The sequence below is a fragment of the Acomys russatus genome, chromosome 18 (assembly GCF_903995435.1).
Source record: "Acomys russatus chromosome 18, mAcoRus1.1, whole genome shotgun sequence".
Lineage (NCBI taxonomy): Eukaryota > Metazoa > Chordata > Mammalia > Rodentia > Muridae > Acomys > Acomys russatus.
In genome coordinates, this window is record NC_067154.1 from 9840910 (window position 1) to 9856774 (window position 15865).

At 40.5% G+C, this 15865-nt stretch overlaps 1 protein-coding gene across 2 annotated transcripts in view; it reads right to left on the minus strand.

Annotated features, from left to right (window-relative positions):
• The window catches only part of Ppp2r2a (protein phosphatase 2 regulatory subunit Balpha), a 56879-nt gene that overhangs the window by 24987 nt on the left and 16027 nt on the right, over nt 1–15865 (minus strand). The window contains exon 3 of one of the 2 annotated variants that reach the window (XM_051160755.1): nt 398–492. In XM_051160755.1, the coding sequence (XP_051016712.1) occupies nt 398–492 (95 nt within the window). Of the gene's footprint in view, nt 1–397; nt 496–15865 lie in introns of both variants that reach the window. The other variant, XM_051160754.1, reaches the window with a different exon arrangement.

Here is a 15865-nt window from a genome sequence, read left to right on the forward strand (position 1 = left end):
GGCTGATTTTCTTCCAGTCAACTTCACCCTCAATTACAGAGCAGCTAAGCGTTGAGAGGAGGGCAACTTCTCATTGCGGGCAAAGGCTTCAAGTCTGGTTATATCTTGGCTTGATTCAACTACTTCCTATCTTCTTCTCTAACTGAAGGTCCTTACAATTAAAATAGGTTTTCAAATAAAAGCAACAACAGCGCGTGCGCGCACACACACGCACACACACGCGCGCACACACACACACACACACACACACACACACACAGCTAAGAAAAACCACGAGCTATCTGCGACAGAACATTTACTCAGGGTTTAAAGCTTCAGCATTAAAGCTGGATTGCTCCAGTACAAACTCCAGTCTCAAATCAAACTAAAAAGGAGACACTGAACTTTCACTACTTACCTCCTGCTCTTGTTGGAAGATGACAACTCTCCCACCTTTATCTCCTGTTGCTAGTAATTCTCCAGAATGATTAAACTCTACTGTAGAAATTATATCTGCTGTATAATTGAAACAAAAACAAAAAGACATCAGTTTTTGTCCCCCAACTCACTCAGGATGCTTCTAACAACATCCTAGATCCATGCAGCACCATGGCTAGAAACAAAGAGATCTAAAGTCCTTTTGTGAACACTTTCATGGGGGGAGAGATCTTCCAAATAAACCAACAATAAACCATCCCACCAATGAGATGTATAATAATAAATGTCAATGGTTTGTAAATACTTCACTTAGTTTGTGAATTAAAAAAAAAAACCTATTTGTGAGATTTTTGTTGGTGATGGTTGGGTTTATTATTACCATGTATATGTGTGAATTGCAGAAGGGTGAATATGCCATGGTGTGCACATAAAGGTCAGAGGGCAACTCCAACCTCCATCTTGACATAGTTTCCAGGGACTGAATTAAGAACTCCAGGCTTGCACTATGAACACTTCATCCACTGATCCATCTTGAAAGATCAGTTGGTGGATTTTTGGAAAAGGGCTGGCCCTGAATTCCTGGTAACTTATTTTCTTTCCTGCACTTCCTGAAATATCTTACAATAACACCATTGGACAATAATTATTTTGTTAAATGTGTAACTTAAAACTGTTTGTTGGTTTGGTTTTCCAAGACAAGGACTAGCTGAAAAGCTCAGGCTGGCCTCAAACTCACTATCCTGACCCCTCAGGCTCTAGAGGGTTAGACACAGGCCACCATGCCTGGCTTTATTTACGTACTTTTAATGAGCACGATGATATTTTTGGTTTTGTTATGCTGGAAGGATTACTACAGATCAAACTCTACAGGAAGCATGCTAGGCAAGTGTCCATCTCTGCTGGTAGGCTTGTTTATACAAATTCAAAGCCTTCAAAACTAGGGCAGGAAGAAGCTAATGTAGTGGTGCCAGTGACCCCAATACTTGGGAGGCAGAGGCAACAGGATCAAGACTTCAAGGACAGCCTTGGCTACATGAGACCCTGTCTGAAAAGCAAACAAAAATCTAAGACAAGTATAACAGGAGAGGAAACACTTTTAGTATAAAAATAATTTCAGATGGCATTCTAATAGTCATAAACCCAAATCTTATTCTCCTAAGTCAGTAATACACTCTTGGGTGCAAAAAAAAAAAATAATTATGTTAGTTAGAACACACACCATTATGACAAACAGTCTGAAAACAGAATTGTGTCATGAAAGCTAACAACATGGGGAACTGTTTTTAGTCTTAGAATATTCTCATATGATTAGTGAAAAGGGAACTCCCAATACTTATCAACTAACAGCAAATTTTAGACACAGAGCTCTATAAGTTATGCAACAAAAGGAAGTCTTTAAAAGGCAGCGTCAGCTTGTACATCAGTTCAGACCGAGGAGTCTATAATGGACTCTATGAATTCAGCTTCTCCTTTTTAAACTCTTATCATGCAGGTTTGCCCTTTGCAGATGAAATAATCACTTCTTTTGTGGGTGGAATGAAGTTGGTGGGATTGACAGCAGCAGCATTAATGATCTATTTTTACCTTAACTGTTCTTGTCATCTACTCTGAAGGTCCTTTGTGTGGCATAATAAACAGGTAAGATGATCAGATACCCAAGAATTCCAAATCCTAATGCTTGCTTTAAAATGCAAAGGAAAACATCTACTTGTAGCATACAGAAACTGAAATAATTAACAACGAATGCTGCATATTAATGGACTAAATTCTCAACTTTATCATTTTCTAGTTTCAGCTGGGAGCTGGGAGGCAATGCAATTACTCACTTGTTTTATAATTTTAAATGAGGATGACTTTCCAAAGAAGCAACTTGAAAGAAACCAACCAATACAGGTGCATAAGATTTGTGAAAAAGACGCAAGTTGAACACATTTTAAATCTCTGATAAGTATGTGAAAGGTGTTTGTCGTCACAGGTTGGAGTCTATGGCCCACCACTCTCTGTGCAAGCATCTTCCTGAAGCCTAGGACTAAACAGTAAGAACTATTTACTAGCCAGCCATCTTCAGAGAATATCTGACAGCCCTAGTTCTTGTATAAAAAGAAGAAAACAAGCACACGTGCGCACACACACAAAACTACCAAGGACTTATATCGATAGCTTAAGGGGTCAGGTTCCTGTCTAGAAGAACTCTAGGTTCAGTGTGAAATCCCATCTTCAAAATCAGGTAGTGACAAGACTACCAAGACTGACCTCTGCCTTACACTTGCTCATGCCACATACATGTTAACACGCAACATACACATGTGCACAGACATGAATATACCCCACACACATATAAATATAAGAGCTATACATAGAACAGGTTTATAATCCCAGTCCTCAGAAGGTAAAGACAGGACTGTTTGAGGTCAGCTTGGTCTACATAGGGAACTCCAGGCTAGAGAGTTATGTTACAAATAATAAATAATATCAGGCTGTGGTGGTATGTACCTTTCAGCCCAGCACTTGGGAGATAGAAGGAAGTGGATCTCTATTAGTTTGAGGCCAGCCTGGTCTACAGAGTGAGTTTCAGGACATCCAGAGCTACACAGAGAAACCCTGTCTCGAAAAACAAATGAACAAACAAATAATAATGATAATGCCAAAAGAAATTTAAAAGGCAAAATTTAGTCCTAGCACATAAAGGCCAAATAAATATGTAGAGATGCCTCCTTATTTTAAACTTTCTACAAAAGATTTATTTATTACATTTACAGTGTTCTGCCTACATGTACACCTGCATGCGAGAAGTCAGCACAAGGTCTCATTATAGATGGTTATGAGCCACTAACTGGCTTCTGGGAATTGAACACAGGACCTCTGGAAGAGCAGACACTGCTCTTAGCACTGAGCCATCTTTCCAGCCTCTATTTTAAACTTAAAAAGGACTGAAGGTAGCTCTGAGGTAGAGCACATTCTTAATAGTGCACAGGAGCCCAATTCATCTCCAGAACCAAGAGGAAGTAAGTACAAATAAAGGGAAGACTCAATTTGGATAAATTGCTGAAGTGTGTCTAACCATTTCATTTGTAGGGTCCTGCAAGCTGCACTTCAAAATACAAAGTAAAAGACCAAACTCATGCTAAGCTGTATTCCCAGCTGCTATGCATCTTTAATTGTACTTTTAAATCTCATAAACTTCAAGGGAAGATAATTTTTAATCCTACTTCTGAGAACTACTGCTATTTTAGTATCTCAGCAAAGGGTATTATGTGATTGTAGATGCTCAGTACGAAAAGTCAGGTTTGTATCAGAAAGCTGCCTATAAGCAGGTTCCATACTGTTTAGATAAAATAAAGAGATCAGGACAGGAAACAAATTACCAGAGCTTAGACAGGGACAGAAGTAAGATATCAAAGTCATTACCATATCATCTCCATGAAAAACAGCAAAATACTTTACATACTGCTCAATTGACCACATGAGAAAGCACTCAAAAGACAGTAACGTGCAACACCTCAGCACTGTGATGGTGAATCTTCAGTATTAACCTGGCAAATTTGTTATCACTTAAGAAACATATCCCAGGCATTCTGTAATCCTAGTCTTATATTTTACTTACCTGCTACCATGCTTTCCGCATTTAAAGCCTTCAAGGGTACACTAAAGGAGGATAGTATTCTGCAAGTATTGCCTGGCATTCAAGCTGCACTTCAGTAACTTTACATCAGTGACTAGCATCTGCATCCCTGACAGGCTGCAACAGAGCTAGCTAGCTGTCCCATCCTCAGGTTGCCAGGTTCTTTCTCACTATCCTTCACTAGTCTCAATGATCCCCTGCAAGTCAGTAGTAACCACTAGGGGATAACAAGACACTGAGGACATGGTCACAGCTCTACTCTGCCAATAGGCAGTGGTTTCAGTGTTCAGGATTGGGTGTCTTTCACAGAGCATGTGCTTTGACATATTAACAGATAATCGAATCCACACAGGAAGAACAAGAGTATAGTGGTTGGAGAAAATACTACTGTTTGATTAGGAAACTTCTAATGAGGAAAATGAAAGGCCATGACCCTCTGCTAGAGAACCTGGAGTTCATCAACTACACAGAGCTAGGGTCTCCTGAGAACAAGACCACAATGTTACACAGCCCATTTCTCACATGGTCACACTTGACAACCATGTAGCATTCATTCATAATACATTCAAACTACCACAGGCTTTCCCTCACTTTTCTACAAAACAGCCTGCTGTTACTTTAACTGTAAATAGTGATATACAGACTTCTGACAAAGGTAATTCACTTTGCAAACATTTAACAAAAAATGCATAAAGTTAACAGAGATCAAGCCTCTTCCAGAAACTTTTCCCCACCACTTTGGACTTACAGAAGGTCACAAAGATGGTCCACAAGTTCCTGTAGATGACTCATTCAGTTTCCATCATTGTTTACACCTTGCATTGCTATGGTATATTTGTCACAGATAAGAAAGCAGCTTGGAGATCTTAAGTGAACTTGATAGTGCTGATATTCGGAATTCTCCTTTGTGTCTTTTCAGTTCCAAGACCTCATAGTCTCCTTAGCTTCCCAGACCTGTGTGTCTCAAACTGTCTCGGTTTTGTTATTGTTGTTTTGTTTTTGAGACAAGAATTCTCTGTGTTGCTTTGGCTGTCCTAGACTCGCTTTGTAGACCAGACTGACCTCGAACTCAGTGATCTGCCTGCCTCTGCCTCCCAAGTGCGCCACACCACACCAGGCCTGCCTTGTCTTTGATAAACTCGACAATTCTGGGCATCCTGGGCAGTATACAGTGGGAAATCCCAAAATCTGAGACTGTGAAATGCATTCTTTTTATGGTGATGCTGCCAGTTGTGGGTTCCTGGCAAGAAGGAAAAATCACAAATGTCAGCAGACCAGTCATGTCACAGTATTACTATGATACATCCTCCTTGTGGTCAGAGTGGAAAAAGTCCCTAACAAGCTCAGGTATTTTAACATATGGTCCCCAGTTGGCAACACTGTTTGACAAGGTTGGAGAAAGTATGTCACTATGGGTAGAATTTCAAAGTTCATAGACTTAGATCCTTTTCAGTTCATTCTCTCTACTTGAGGTTGTGTCTAAAGCCGAGGATATGATCTCTCAGCTTCCTGCCCCAGCCATTTGACATCATGCCTCCCACACCATTACAACTCTCCCTTATGTGAACCAAAATAAATTCTTCCTCCTATACATTGCATTAATTATGGAGTTTTTTTTCACAATACAGCATAAAAGTAACTAAATCAATCCTATCAGCATGATTTACTGATGACATAGTCCACACTCTGTCTATCTATGTTTTCTCCTAAGGGAAGTTACCCCCTGGGCCCCACTGTGCTTAGAACAGAAGTTACTAGGTGCAGGCCAAATTCAAGAGGAGGGGAGCTTAAAGTTCCACTTCTTTGAAAAGAAGTGGCTACACATTTTTTAAAAATTCCCTCTTGTTCACTTATCAGTGTGACTTCACAGGTATATATTTCGTTAAAATTTATATTAACTATGCTACATTGCAATCATTCTACATTTGGCCATTAAGACCCTTCAGGCTGGCTTTTGGATCCCTTTTATATGCTTTTATAATCCCCATCTCCCCATACTTTAAAATATAATCTAAAGAAGTGAAAGGAAGGAAGAGAGGAAGAGAGGGAGGAAGGGAGGGAAGGGAGAGAGGAAGGAGCCAATGCTACAACTTTTTTAAAAAAGGAACTGAGAACTGTAACTCAGTTGGTAGACTGCATGCCTAGCATCTCTGAAGTCCTGGATTTGATAACCAGCAACATATAAAGTGAACATGAAGAAGACACAACCTTAACCACTGGCCTCCCCAAGCACGCACATGCGTACATACATACACAGAGAAAAGCCTTTGTTCAAATCATTAGCACAAAATTAACATTTCATTTTATAGCTGCATTTTAAAAATAACTGAATTCACACAAGCTCTGCCAAAAGGAATAAACAGACAAAGAATAAAAGGATGGACTACAATAAAGGCTATAAAGCAATGCATCTCAGACTATCTTTACCATTGCTAACACTGGTCCTGGAACAAACTGTCCAGTAGTCAGCTAGGCTGTGAAGCTTAGGCAAGTCAGTGCAAGCTAGCTTACATGTTTTTAAAAAATATTTATTTATTTATTTAATGTATATGAGTACTCTACCTGCATGTACACCTGTATGCCAGAAGAGGGCATCAGATCTCTGTATAAATGGTTGTGAGTCACCACATGGTTGCCAGGAATGGCTCAGGATTTCTAGAAGAGCAGGCAGTGCTCTTAAGCACTGAGCTATCTCTCTTGCCCCCTTGTTTGCCTGCTTAATTAGGCATAAGCCTACACCTTGGCTCATCATGATATTACTCTTCCAGTACCTCTTCTTTCCAGATGTTGGAGAAGGAGGGCAAGAACAGAGCAGTAAATAGATTTTATTACATGCTTATATTCCAATTAAAGGCACTATCCAGCTGGGTGTGGTGGCACACACCTTTAATCCCAGCACTAGGGAGGCAGAGGCAGGCAGCCTGGTCTCAATTTGAGTCCAAGACAGCCAAGGCTACACAATGAAACCCTGTATCTAAAGACAAAAAAAAAAAAAAAAAAAGAGGGAGGGCGCACAATCCATTTTCACTATCTTTTCATTGGTCCTCACAAAGCTATTTAGATATGACTAAACCATTGTTGTTTCCCAGAAAGACTCCTTTCTCCATACTATAAGCAAATACTCATAGTGGAATGAAACTTTGTATAGCATTTGTGAGACTCTGGGTCCTGTTTGCTTTGTAAAGCCAGAAGGAGAGGATAATGTATTTGTAAAGCAGTAACTTCTTACTAAAAGGGAAGGCTAACTTCAGCCTCTTTCCCTGGAGAACTTTAGGAGGGTCCTTTTAGATTGTTGTCCTCTAGAGGGAGCTCAAAGTCCTCACTATTTTTCCTAAGGTCATGCCACTAAACCCACACATCTGGTTTGTTGGAACAATGTCTACTGAGCCTTGTAGAGCAGGTTAAACTTAAAGTCCTTTGGAAACCTCTTCCCTTCAAAAATAAAAGGACTTGGCCTACTCACAACCCCTGAGGAGCAGGCCATAACTATTTCTTTCTTCCTCTTCTCACTTCAGAGGAAATGGAGCAAGGCAGTTGTGATACTGTGATATTCAGACTTCCATGAGCTAAAGTAGACTGTTTGAAAAACGAAGGACACAGCTATGTTGACCTTAACATCCTAGAAGCAATTAATATTTTGTTTTATTTTGCTGCTCTGTAAAGCGTCTCACTGGGTAAGACTTCCCACTTGGCATTAACTAGAATATTCATTTCTCTTTTACCTAAGGTGAGGGAAGAAAGCAGTAGGATAAGCAAGCATCTGGAGGCAAATGCCCTCTTTTGTTCCGGAGAGCGCGAGCCTGTATATTCCCACTGTCTTCATGTTAGGGCATGGACAGAATGAGATGGGTGGCGTACCTTTTTAAAATAAAACTGCTTGAGTCTTCTTAAGTCCTACTCAGGAAACCACCCAAAGACTGAGACATGAGTTTAAGACCAACTTGCTCCTAGGATGTTAAGATCAAGGTCAACATAGCTGTGGACTTTGTCTTCCAAACAGTCTACTTTCGCTCACTGAAGTAGTGCTGTAAACCTTTATGCCAGCACTTGGGAGACAAAGGCAGATGTATCTCTTTGTTCAAGGCTAGCCTGGTCTACAAAGTAAGTTCCAGGACAGACAGGGCTACAAAGAGAAACTGTCTCAAAAACCAAGCCAAAACAAAACAAAACAAAAAAAGAAAATTAATTTTCAAAATAAGTTGTTTACATTAGAATTGTCTCTTCTGGTGTCTTTGTCAAAGCTTTACAAACTATAAATGTCATAGCCACGCTATAAGAATGAAAACACACTGCACTGTCCACTTGTGTCCATGGTCAATTTTTTTATTCAAATTTGATTTTTCATAGGTTACAAATACACAAAAAATTTAGATGAAAAGATGTTATAAAATTTTTTACAGACAACACACTGAGTTTGAACAACAACCCAGTCAGCCTGTGCCGTCAGCTACAGTACAAAAGACTGGAAATCAGGAGGAAGGTTGGCAGTCAGGAGACCAAAGTATAGGCACTTCAGAAATCCTAGGACACAACCCTGTAGTGAGAGCCAGTGCAGTGTAGCGCAGCACACTGCTGTTATAAGCCACATGCAATGTACTACCATTTAATTCTTACCACAAACAGGCAAACTTGTTTACATTAATACACACACTTCACAGATGAAAAGCCAACAGGCCAAGAGAGCAGACATAAACAAATCTTCAATCAAACATGAACATAAAATAAACATCAAGAAAACTGTTCAGGCCAGGTGTGGTGGCACACACCTTTAATCCCCGTACTTGGGGGGTAGAGGCTGGTAGGCTCAATTTTTTTAACCAATATATTTTATTATAACTTATTAACCGAGCTTATGTCACCTATAACTTGACTAACTAAAACAATAGGAAATGAGGATTAAGGAACACAATAGCAAAACCATAAGGATATCAGTTTCGAGGAATGATTTTCCTGGCATAATCAGCAGGATTTCTTCTGCTGGAACCTGGAGTAACCAGAACCCGGAACCTCAGCAGGAGCCGGAGCCCCAAAGTCTTCCTTCGAGAGGTTCTCTCCAGAAGCATCACAAAGTGGAGCGATGAACAGCCAAAACTATCTAAAGTCTCCAAAAAACCCCTCCTCCAGTTCTGGGCTCATTTATATATCTCGTCCCAGAGTCTGTTCACGGGATCTTTTTAGCTAGCAACAATCAAGCTCCCGCACAAAGTGGTTGTCTTTTAAGGGTTTAACCTCACCTGTTTTTTCACAAGACCGTTCCGATCCCACACTTGGGATCCTAAAAAACAGGTTTATCTCTCCTTCAGAGACAGGCAGATCTCTATGAGTTCGAGGCAGCCTGGTCTGAAAAATGAATTTCGGACAGCCAAGGCTACACAAAGAAACCCTGTCTCAAAAACAAAACAAAACAAAACAAAAACAACAAAAACTCTGTATAGAGGTTAAGAGCACTCTGTTCTTCCAAAGGTCCTGAGTTCAATTCCCAGTGACCACATGGTGGCTCACAACCATCTATAATGAGATCTGGTACCCTCTTCTGGTGTGCAGGTGTACAGGCAGGCAGAACATCGTTAAATAAATAAATAAAAAGATTACACCACTGATCTCCTCACAAACCCTAACCAAAAGGAACACTATACATACTTTTATAGGAAGAGCAACTTAAGCAACCTACATTCCCAACACTCAGGTGGAGAGAGCAGATCATGAGTTCAATGCCATCTCACCTTCTGTATAGGATGATCTAGGCTAGCCTGAGACACTTAAGAGCCAAACAAAAGGGGTGGGGAGGCAGCATTTCATTCAGTGAATTCTTTCTGCTTATATCTTTTTAAAAATTCCTTTTCCTTTCAATTTTGGTAGGTAAAACATCAGGGAGTCATTTCCTGATCTGGTCTGCAGCCATATTTAAAACAGTTCCTTGTCTCCACACTTCTCAAAGGAAGTTATGTTTTCAAGTGATGATAACTGTGTGAACGTGTTCCTACTAAGCAAGTGATGAGAGGGGTCAGAGATGGCTGGCAGCCAGAGAGGAATGCATTCTTAAGGCTGAACTGCCAGAAACAGGATGGATGGATGGATTGACCAAAGGGCAGTAACAAGGTTGTGAAAACAAACCAAGAAAAGCTGTAGTCCATTTGCACAGCTTTGACTGGACATTTGAGCAGAATGTCATGGAGGCAGCTAGACTGTCTTGGCAAGAGTTTACAGAAAGCATTTAAAATCATGTGACATTTCAAGGTCATTTCCTTGTAGGATTGGCAAAGAAAACCAGGGTTGTGGGCTGAGGGCCTTGAGGCTCTTCTATCCTTGGCAGCTGAGCAGGAACCACGCCAGAACCACTGGACTGGGGCTGCTGATGAGGTGGGATGCTTTTTCAGAAGCCAGGAAGACAGTGTTTTGGAAATGCAGTAGTGACAGACTGCATTTATAAGATCTTAGAAAAGCCGGGCTTGGTGACGCACACTTGTAATCCCAGCACTCAGAGGCAGAGGCAGGCTGATCTCTGAGTTCGAGGCCAGCCAGTCTACAAATCGAGTCCAGGACAGCCAGTGCTATTACACAGAGAAATCTTGTCTTCAAAAACAAAATAAAAACAGAACAATAACAAAACCAACTTAGATATGAGAAATGGGGGCTGTAAATTAACTTTAGGTTTGGTGACATGGAGATTTTCTGTGTAACTCCACTGGATTAGTATCTTCAAAAAAATGTTGTTTCCTGTGGTTTGCTTTGTTGGTTGGTTGGTTGGTTGTCAGGTGAGAGGATGTTCAAGAGATTAAAGCTATATAGGTGTCAGCTACACACTCACATGCCTGCTAACAAGTATCAGCTTTCCTGGATGCTGGCCTGAGATACCAGTTTGCCACATGGATTCCAGAAAAGTTCACAATAATGGTAGCTGGTTTCCTTCAGTGAAAACAAAAGGGAGCAGCCCAGGCTTTTTTGGTAGCCTCATCTGTTTCCTCATCTTTAAGTATGTATCATCACTTTGGCCATACTTGTAGGAACCAGTTGTTAGGTCTGTCATATTCAAGGGAGGGGCTTACTAGGTAGGACCAGAACACCAGAGGGCAATGTCCATTAGAGCCATCTTAGAGGCTGCCTACTACATACAGTTCCTTGGTCAGCACAGAAAAACTTCCTGACCAGGTGGTAATGCTACAAGCCAAAGAGGGAAGTCTAGAGCACTTTCAACTTTGAGCTTCAAGGTTAAGATTTTCTCCTCCAGTCCTGGCTGCCTCCCTGCCTCACCCGACCCTCAGTGTGCACAGGCTTGTACATGCATCACTGTTGTCTAAGAACCTAACAAAGGGCCTTGCAGGGCCCACAGGACCCATGAGACATGTATTTTGCCACTTAGTTATAGCCCCAGATCTCAAGGCATTTCATTTTTGTTTTGTTTTTGTTTTCTGAGATAGGTTTTATCTTGTGTAGTCTTGGCTGTCCTAGACTCCCTTTGTAGATCAAGCTGGCCTCAAACTCACAGCGATCTGCCTGCTTCTGCGGGCTTAGGCTACTAGGCCCAGCTAATCTATTTGGTTTTTAATCCTTGCTTCAAAATACAAAATACCTATTAACCTAACCACCTACCCTATAGACCACTGCCATTTCTACTCAGGCCACTCAATACAGGTCTCTTTTCTTTTCTTCAAGGGGCTCTCAACCCTGTAAGCAAACACTAAAGCAGTCAGCAATGTCATCTCCCCCAGCCACTGGTTTGTACCTGCCAAGTGCTTGTTGCAGCTTAGTTAGGGCAATCTTCCAGGGTTCCCAAGGATACTGAACTCTCCCTATTGTGCTTGTTGGACGGTTCAAAATGTGTTTGTCTGTTCTAACACGTAGGTTTTAATCACCATTCCCTACCACAAATCAACGCAGCTATTTGCTTAAATAAGGTACTTTGCACATTCTTTCAAAGCCTGTTTTATAAAAAGTGATAGGAAATATGTATTGGTTTCCTAGATATTAATTCTACTCTTGAACAAAACAATGCTATTTTCACCTATATCAGTAATTCCCAGGATATTTTCTTGTATGGTAATGTGTAAGCCTAGGATCCAATGGCCTAAGGCAGGAGATTTACAAATCACAGGCAGCCTAGGCTACATAGAGAAAGTCTGTCCCAAAAATTCCACAAGGCAATTTAAACTTGGTTGGCTATTATTATCATCATTTCTGAGATAGTTTTACTATGTAGCCCTAGCTAAGAGTACTCACTATTTCTCCATATAGCCAGGAGTAGCCTTAAACTTTGCAAAAATCCTACGGTCTCCACCTCTTTGAGTGAGGCAGAGCTAACACAGAGAAACCCTGTGGGGGGGGGGATTTGTGTGAGAGTGTTGCCGGCATATTAAGCCTGTATACCACATGCATGCAGTTCTCTTGGAGACCAGAAGACAGTATCAGATCCCAGAGACCAGAGTTACAGTCTGTTTTACACCACACCACTGGTATTCAGTAGGATCCAAAGCTAGTCCAGTGCATTTAACCACTGAGCCATCACTTTAGCCCCAATAAACTGAATTCTAACATTTCAAATTACAACCCCGTTCTCTCAGTCACACTTCAACAATATCAGTCCTAGCTGCTATCTTAAATTCTGTATTAAAAAGCACTTCAATTACTTGGGAAAGTAGGTAGAAGAGCAAAGAATCCTATGGAGCTGTGCTGCTGGTTATGTTGTCGACTTAACACAAACTTAGAGATATTTGGGGAAAAGGAACTGTTATTATCTACATAGTTCACTCTTGACAACCACACTCAACAAAAATCTCCGTCTGTGTTGAGACCCCATTCACAGCTAATGTGTCCTGAGGGCTCCACATTGGACCTGGCTGGTAAGCTTGCAGTTTTAGTGTAATGCACAGCCTGGCTTGGGTTATTAACTTTTCCCTGGCTTCAGGAAGACACTGCTTTTATCTGCTTGCTGCCTGCAACGCACTTGAGGAACTGAGGATTTTGGTGCTTGCTATTCTATTCCTGGGCTTCTTCCTTTCTGAATAGAATGCTTTGGTACTGTCTGTAATTAGTTGAGGTGGTGGTACAAGCTGGACTTTCTCAACTTGTAACTTCCTTCTGTTTTCTCCTTTTCTCTCACATTTCTTCTTTCTGGAGACCCTTGGAAATGGGTTTTGGAGCTCTGTACTGATCTGATTCCCCCTCCTTTTTTTGCTGTTTTTTGGGGAGAATTCTTACAGCTTTTACTCAGGACTATTAATTATTTTGCTGTTTACTTCCTGCTTCTGATAATGTGAATACTACTAAATCCTAATTCAAACAAAAATATTTTTACTATGTGAAACATAGTAAATTTGATTTTGACCTTGAATCTGCTGATATGAAGGGTCCTTTAGTAGTAGTTCCTGTTGAATAATCTGATGTCTGAATGTGCATGAAATAACATTATATGCTATAAGTGAAAGACTGCTATGAGTTGAAACGTTAAAAGTTGCTATTGTGGGCCAGAGAGATGGCTCAGAGGTTAAGAATATGAACTGCTCTTCCAGAAGTCCTGAGTTCAATTCCCAGCAACCACATGTGTCTCACAACCATCTGTAATGAGATCTGGTACCCTCTTCTGGCATGCAGGTGTACATGCAAGCAAAAACACTACACATAATAAATAAATCTTTTTTTAAAAAGTTGCTATCATAGTTAGGGCTTCTATTGCTTCAACAAGATACATGACTGATTTGTGAAAAAAGCTGGATGACATGTTTTATAATTATGGAACCAGAAGAAAACACTTTAGAAATCTGAGAAAGGTATTCAAGGTAAGGATAGGTCAAAATCAGAACACTGTTCATTTCAAACTATGTACAAGAAGAAAACCAACCAAAACTAAACTCAAGATTAGATGCTTTGAGAGAGAAACCCTGGTCAGAGATAGTGCCTAACTAACAAAGCAATAGAAAACCACCAAGATGCAAGGAAAAAGAGGAGACAATGTGAGCCAGGCAGTATGGCTTACACCTATAACTACAAGATCTAAGGGACTGAGGAAGAAAGACTGCCAAAAGATCTAGAACAGCCTGGGCTAATTATTGAGTTCCAGGCTACCCTGGGCTACAGGGATATTCTGACTTAACTAGAATAAACAATGTCTGATCATAAACGAAACTCTAATTAAATCAATGAGTCACAAAAACAAAGAAAGAAACGAAAAGATATGTAAGGGCTGGAGAGATGGCTCAGAAGTTATGTGCACTGGCTGTTCTTCCGAAGGTCCTGAGTTCAATTCCCAACAACCACATGGTGGCTTATAACCATCTATAACAAGTCCTGCCCTCTTCCAGCCTGCTGGCTCACATGCAAGCAGAATAATGTATAAATAAAATAAATCTAACAACAACAACATCAAAAAAGAAATGGAAATAACAAGGGAAGGAAGGGTTAAACAAAATGGGATGAGAGGGTGACAGAAGGGATAAATGGCAAATACTTCATGTATCTGCATGAAATTGTGAAAGGATAATTAAAATTAAGCAGATAAAGAGTAAGATTTTGTTCCTTATGTTCACTGTCACACTGGGAAACAATCTAGCATAAGGAACCTTGACTAGGACAGCAAGATGCAATCTCAACCAAACGAATTTAATCTAAGATTGGCTGTGCACTCTGATGTTCACTGTTCTTTTAAGGCCAGTACAAAAGTTTCTCATCCCAAGTTTGTTTACATGTTTACTTTGTCCACTATGTTTAATGTTTATTTGTGGAACAATTTTTAATACAATGGATCCACTCAGAAACAAAAGGATTGTTATTTCTGTACCTTAACCCTCTTCTTTCCCCCTTCTCTAAGGGGAAAACCCTGAGCCTATGCAGTCTCCCTGGCAGCAAGCATCGGCACTGATAACCTGCAATGTTTGAAATGCATAATCCTTGACCCAGATGAATAAATAAAAGGCTGATTCTTAACCCCCGGCACAACCACATAAAGGCAAAGACTATAGAATAACTAAAGGGGCGAGGAAGAAATTCAAAACGCTCACTGACAATACAATCTGTTTTCTACTCTCATCAACCACCTGTAGAATTTCCTAAGGAAACTAAAAATATATTCATCAGCGGTGCTGGAGCGCTGGCTCAGAGGTTAAGAGCACTGTCTGTTCTTCCAGAGTGCCTGAGTTCAATTCCCAGCACCGACATGGTGGCTCACAACCATCTATAAATGTGATCTAATGCCCTCCTCTGTCACAGAGGCAGGGCACTGTATACATAATAAATAAATAAATAAATTCATCAGCTTAGGCAAGGTTGTGGCAAAGAAAGACCTGAGATATGTATCACACATAGTTCTTTCCTGAGGAGAAAAGAGATTATTTACAATTTATACTATTATCTTGAGTATCAAAGGAAGTCTCAGCAATTAGGGTCAATATCATGCCTTCTGGTACTCCCAACTTCCCACACCCAACCTCTGCTACAAGCAATTGACCCTAGCCTGTTCCAAGTGGGTGCCCCTCACCTGATTCCATTGTTTCTGATAGATGGTATGAAGTATACATTACAAAAAGAATAGAACACTGGAGGAGGCTGAGAAGAAAAAGGAGGGGGGAAAAGATGACCACACCTGAACTTGCTACTAAACATTAAATTTTAAATTACTCAAACAAAGTGCCACTCATTCTATTGCCTAACCTCAACTGTGATACAACCAATATTCTTGGCCTGGCTTTCCCAATCTCCTAACCCACTCAAGGTAAGCAATGTTTATTAAAGCAACACGTATTTCCTGAATGCCCCGTGTGTTCTAAAGCTCTAAACAACTAAGTGATCTTGAGTTGAGGACTAGAATAGGCTTTTAAGATTCTTCTACTATGAAAA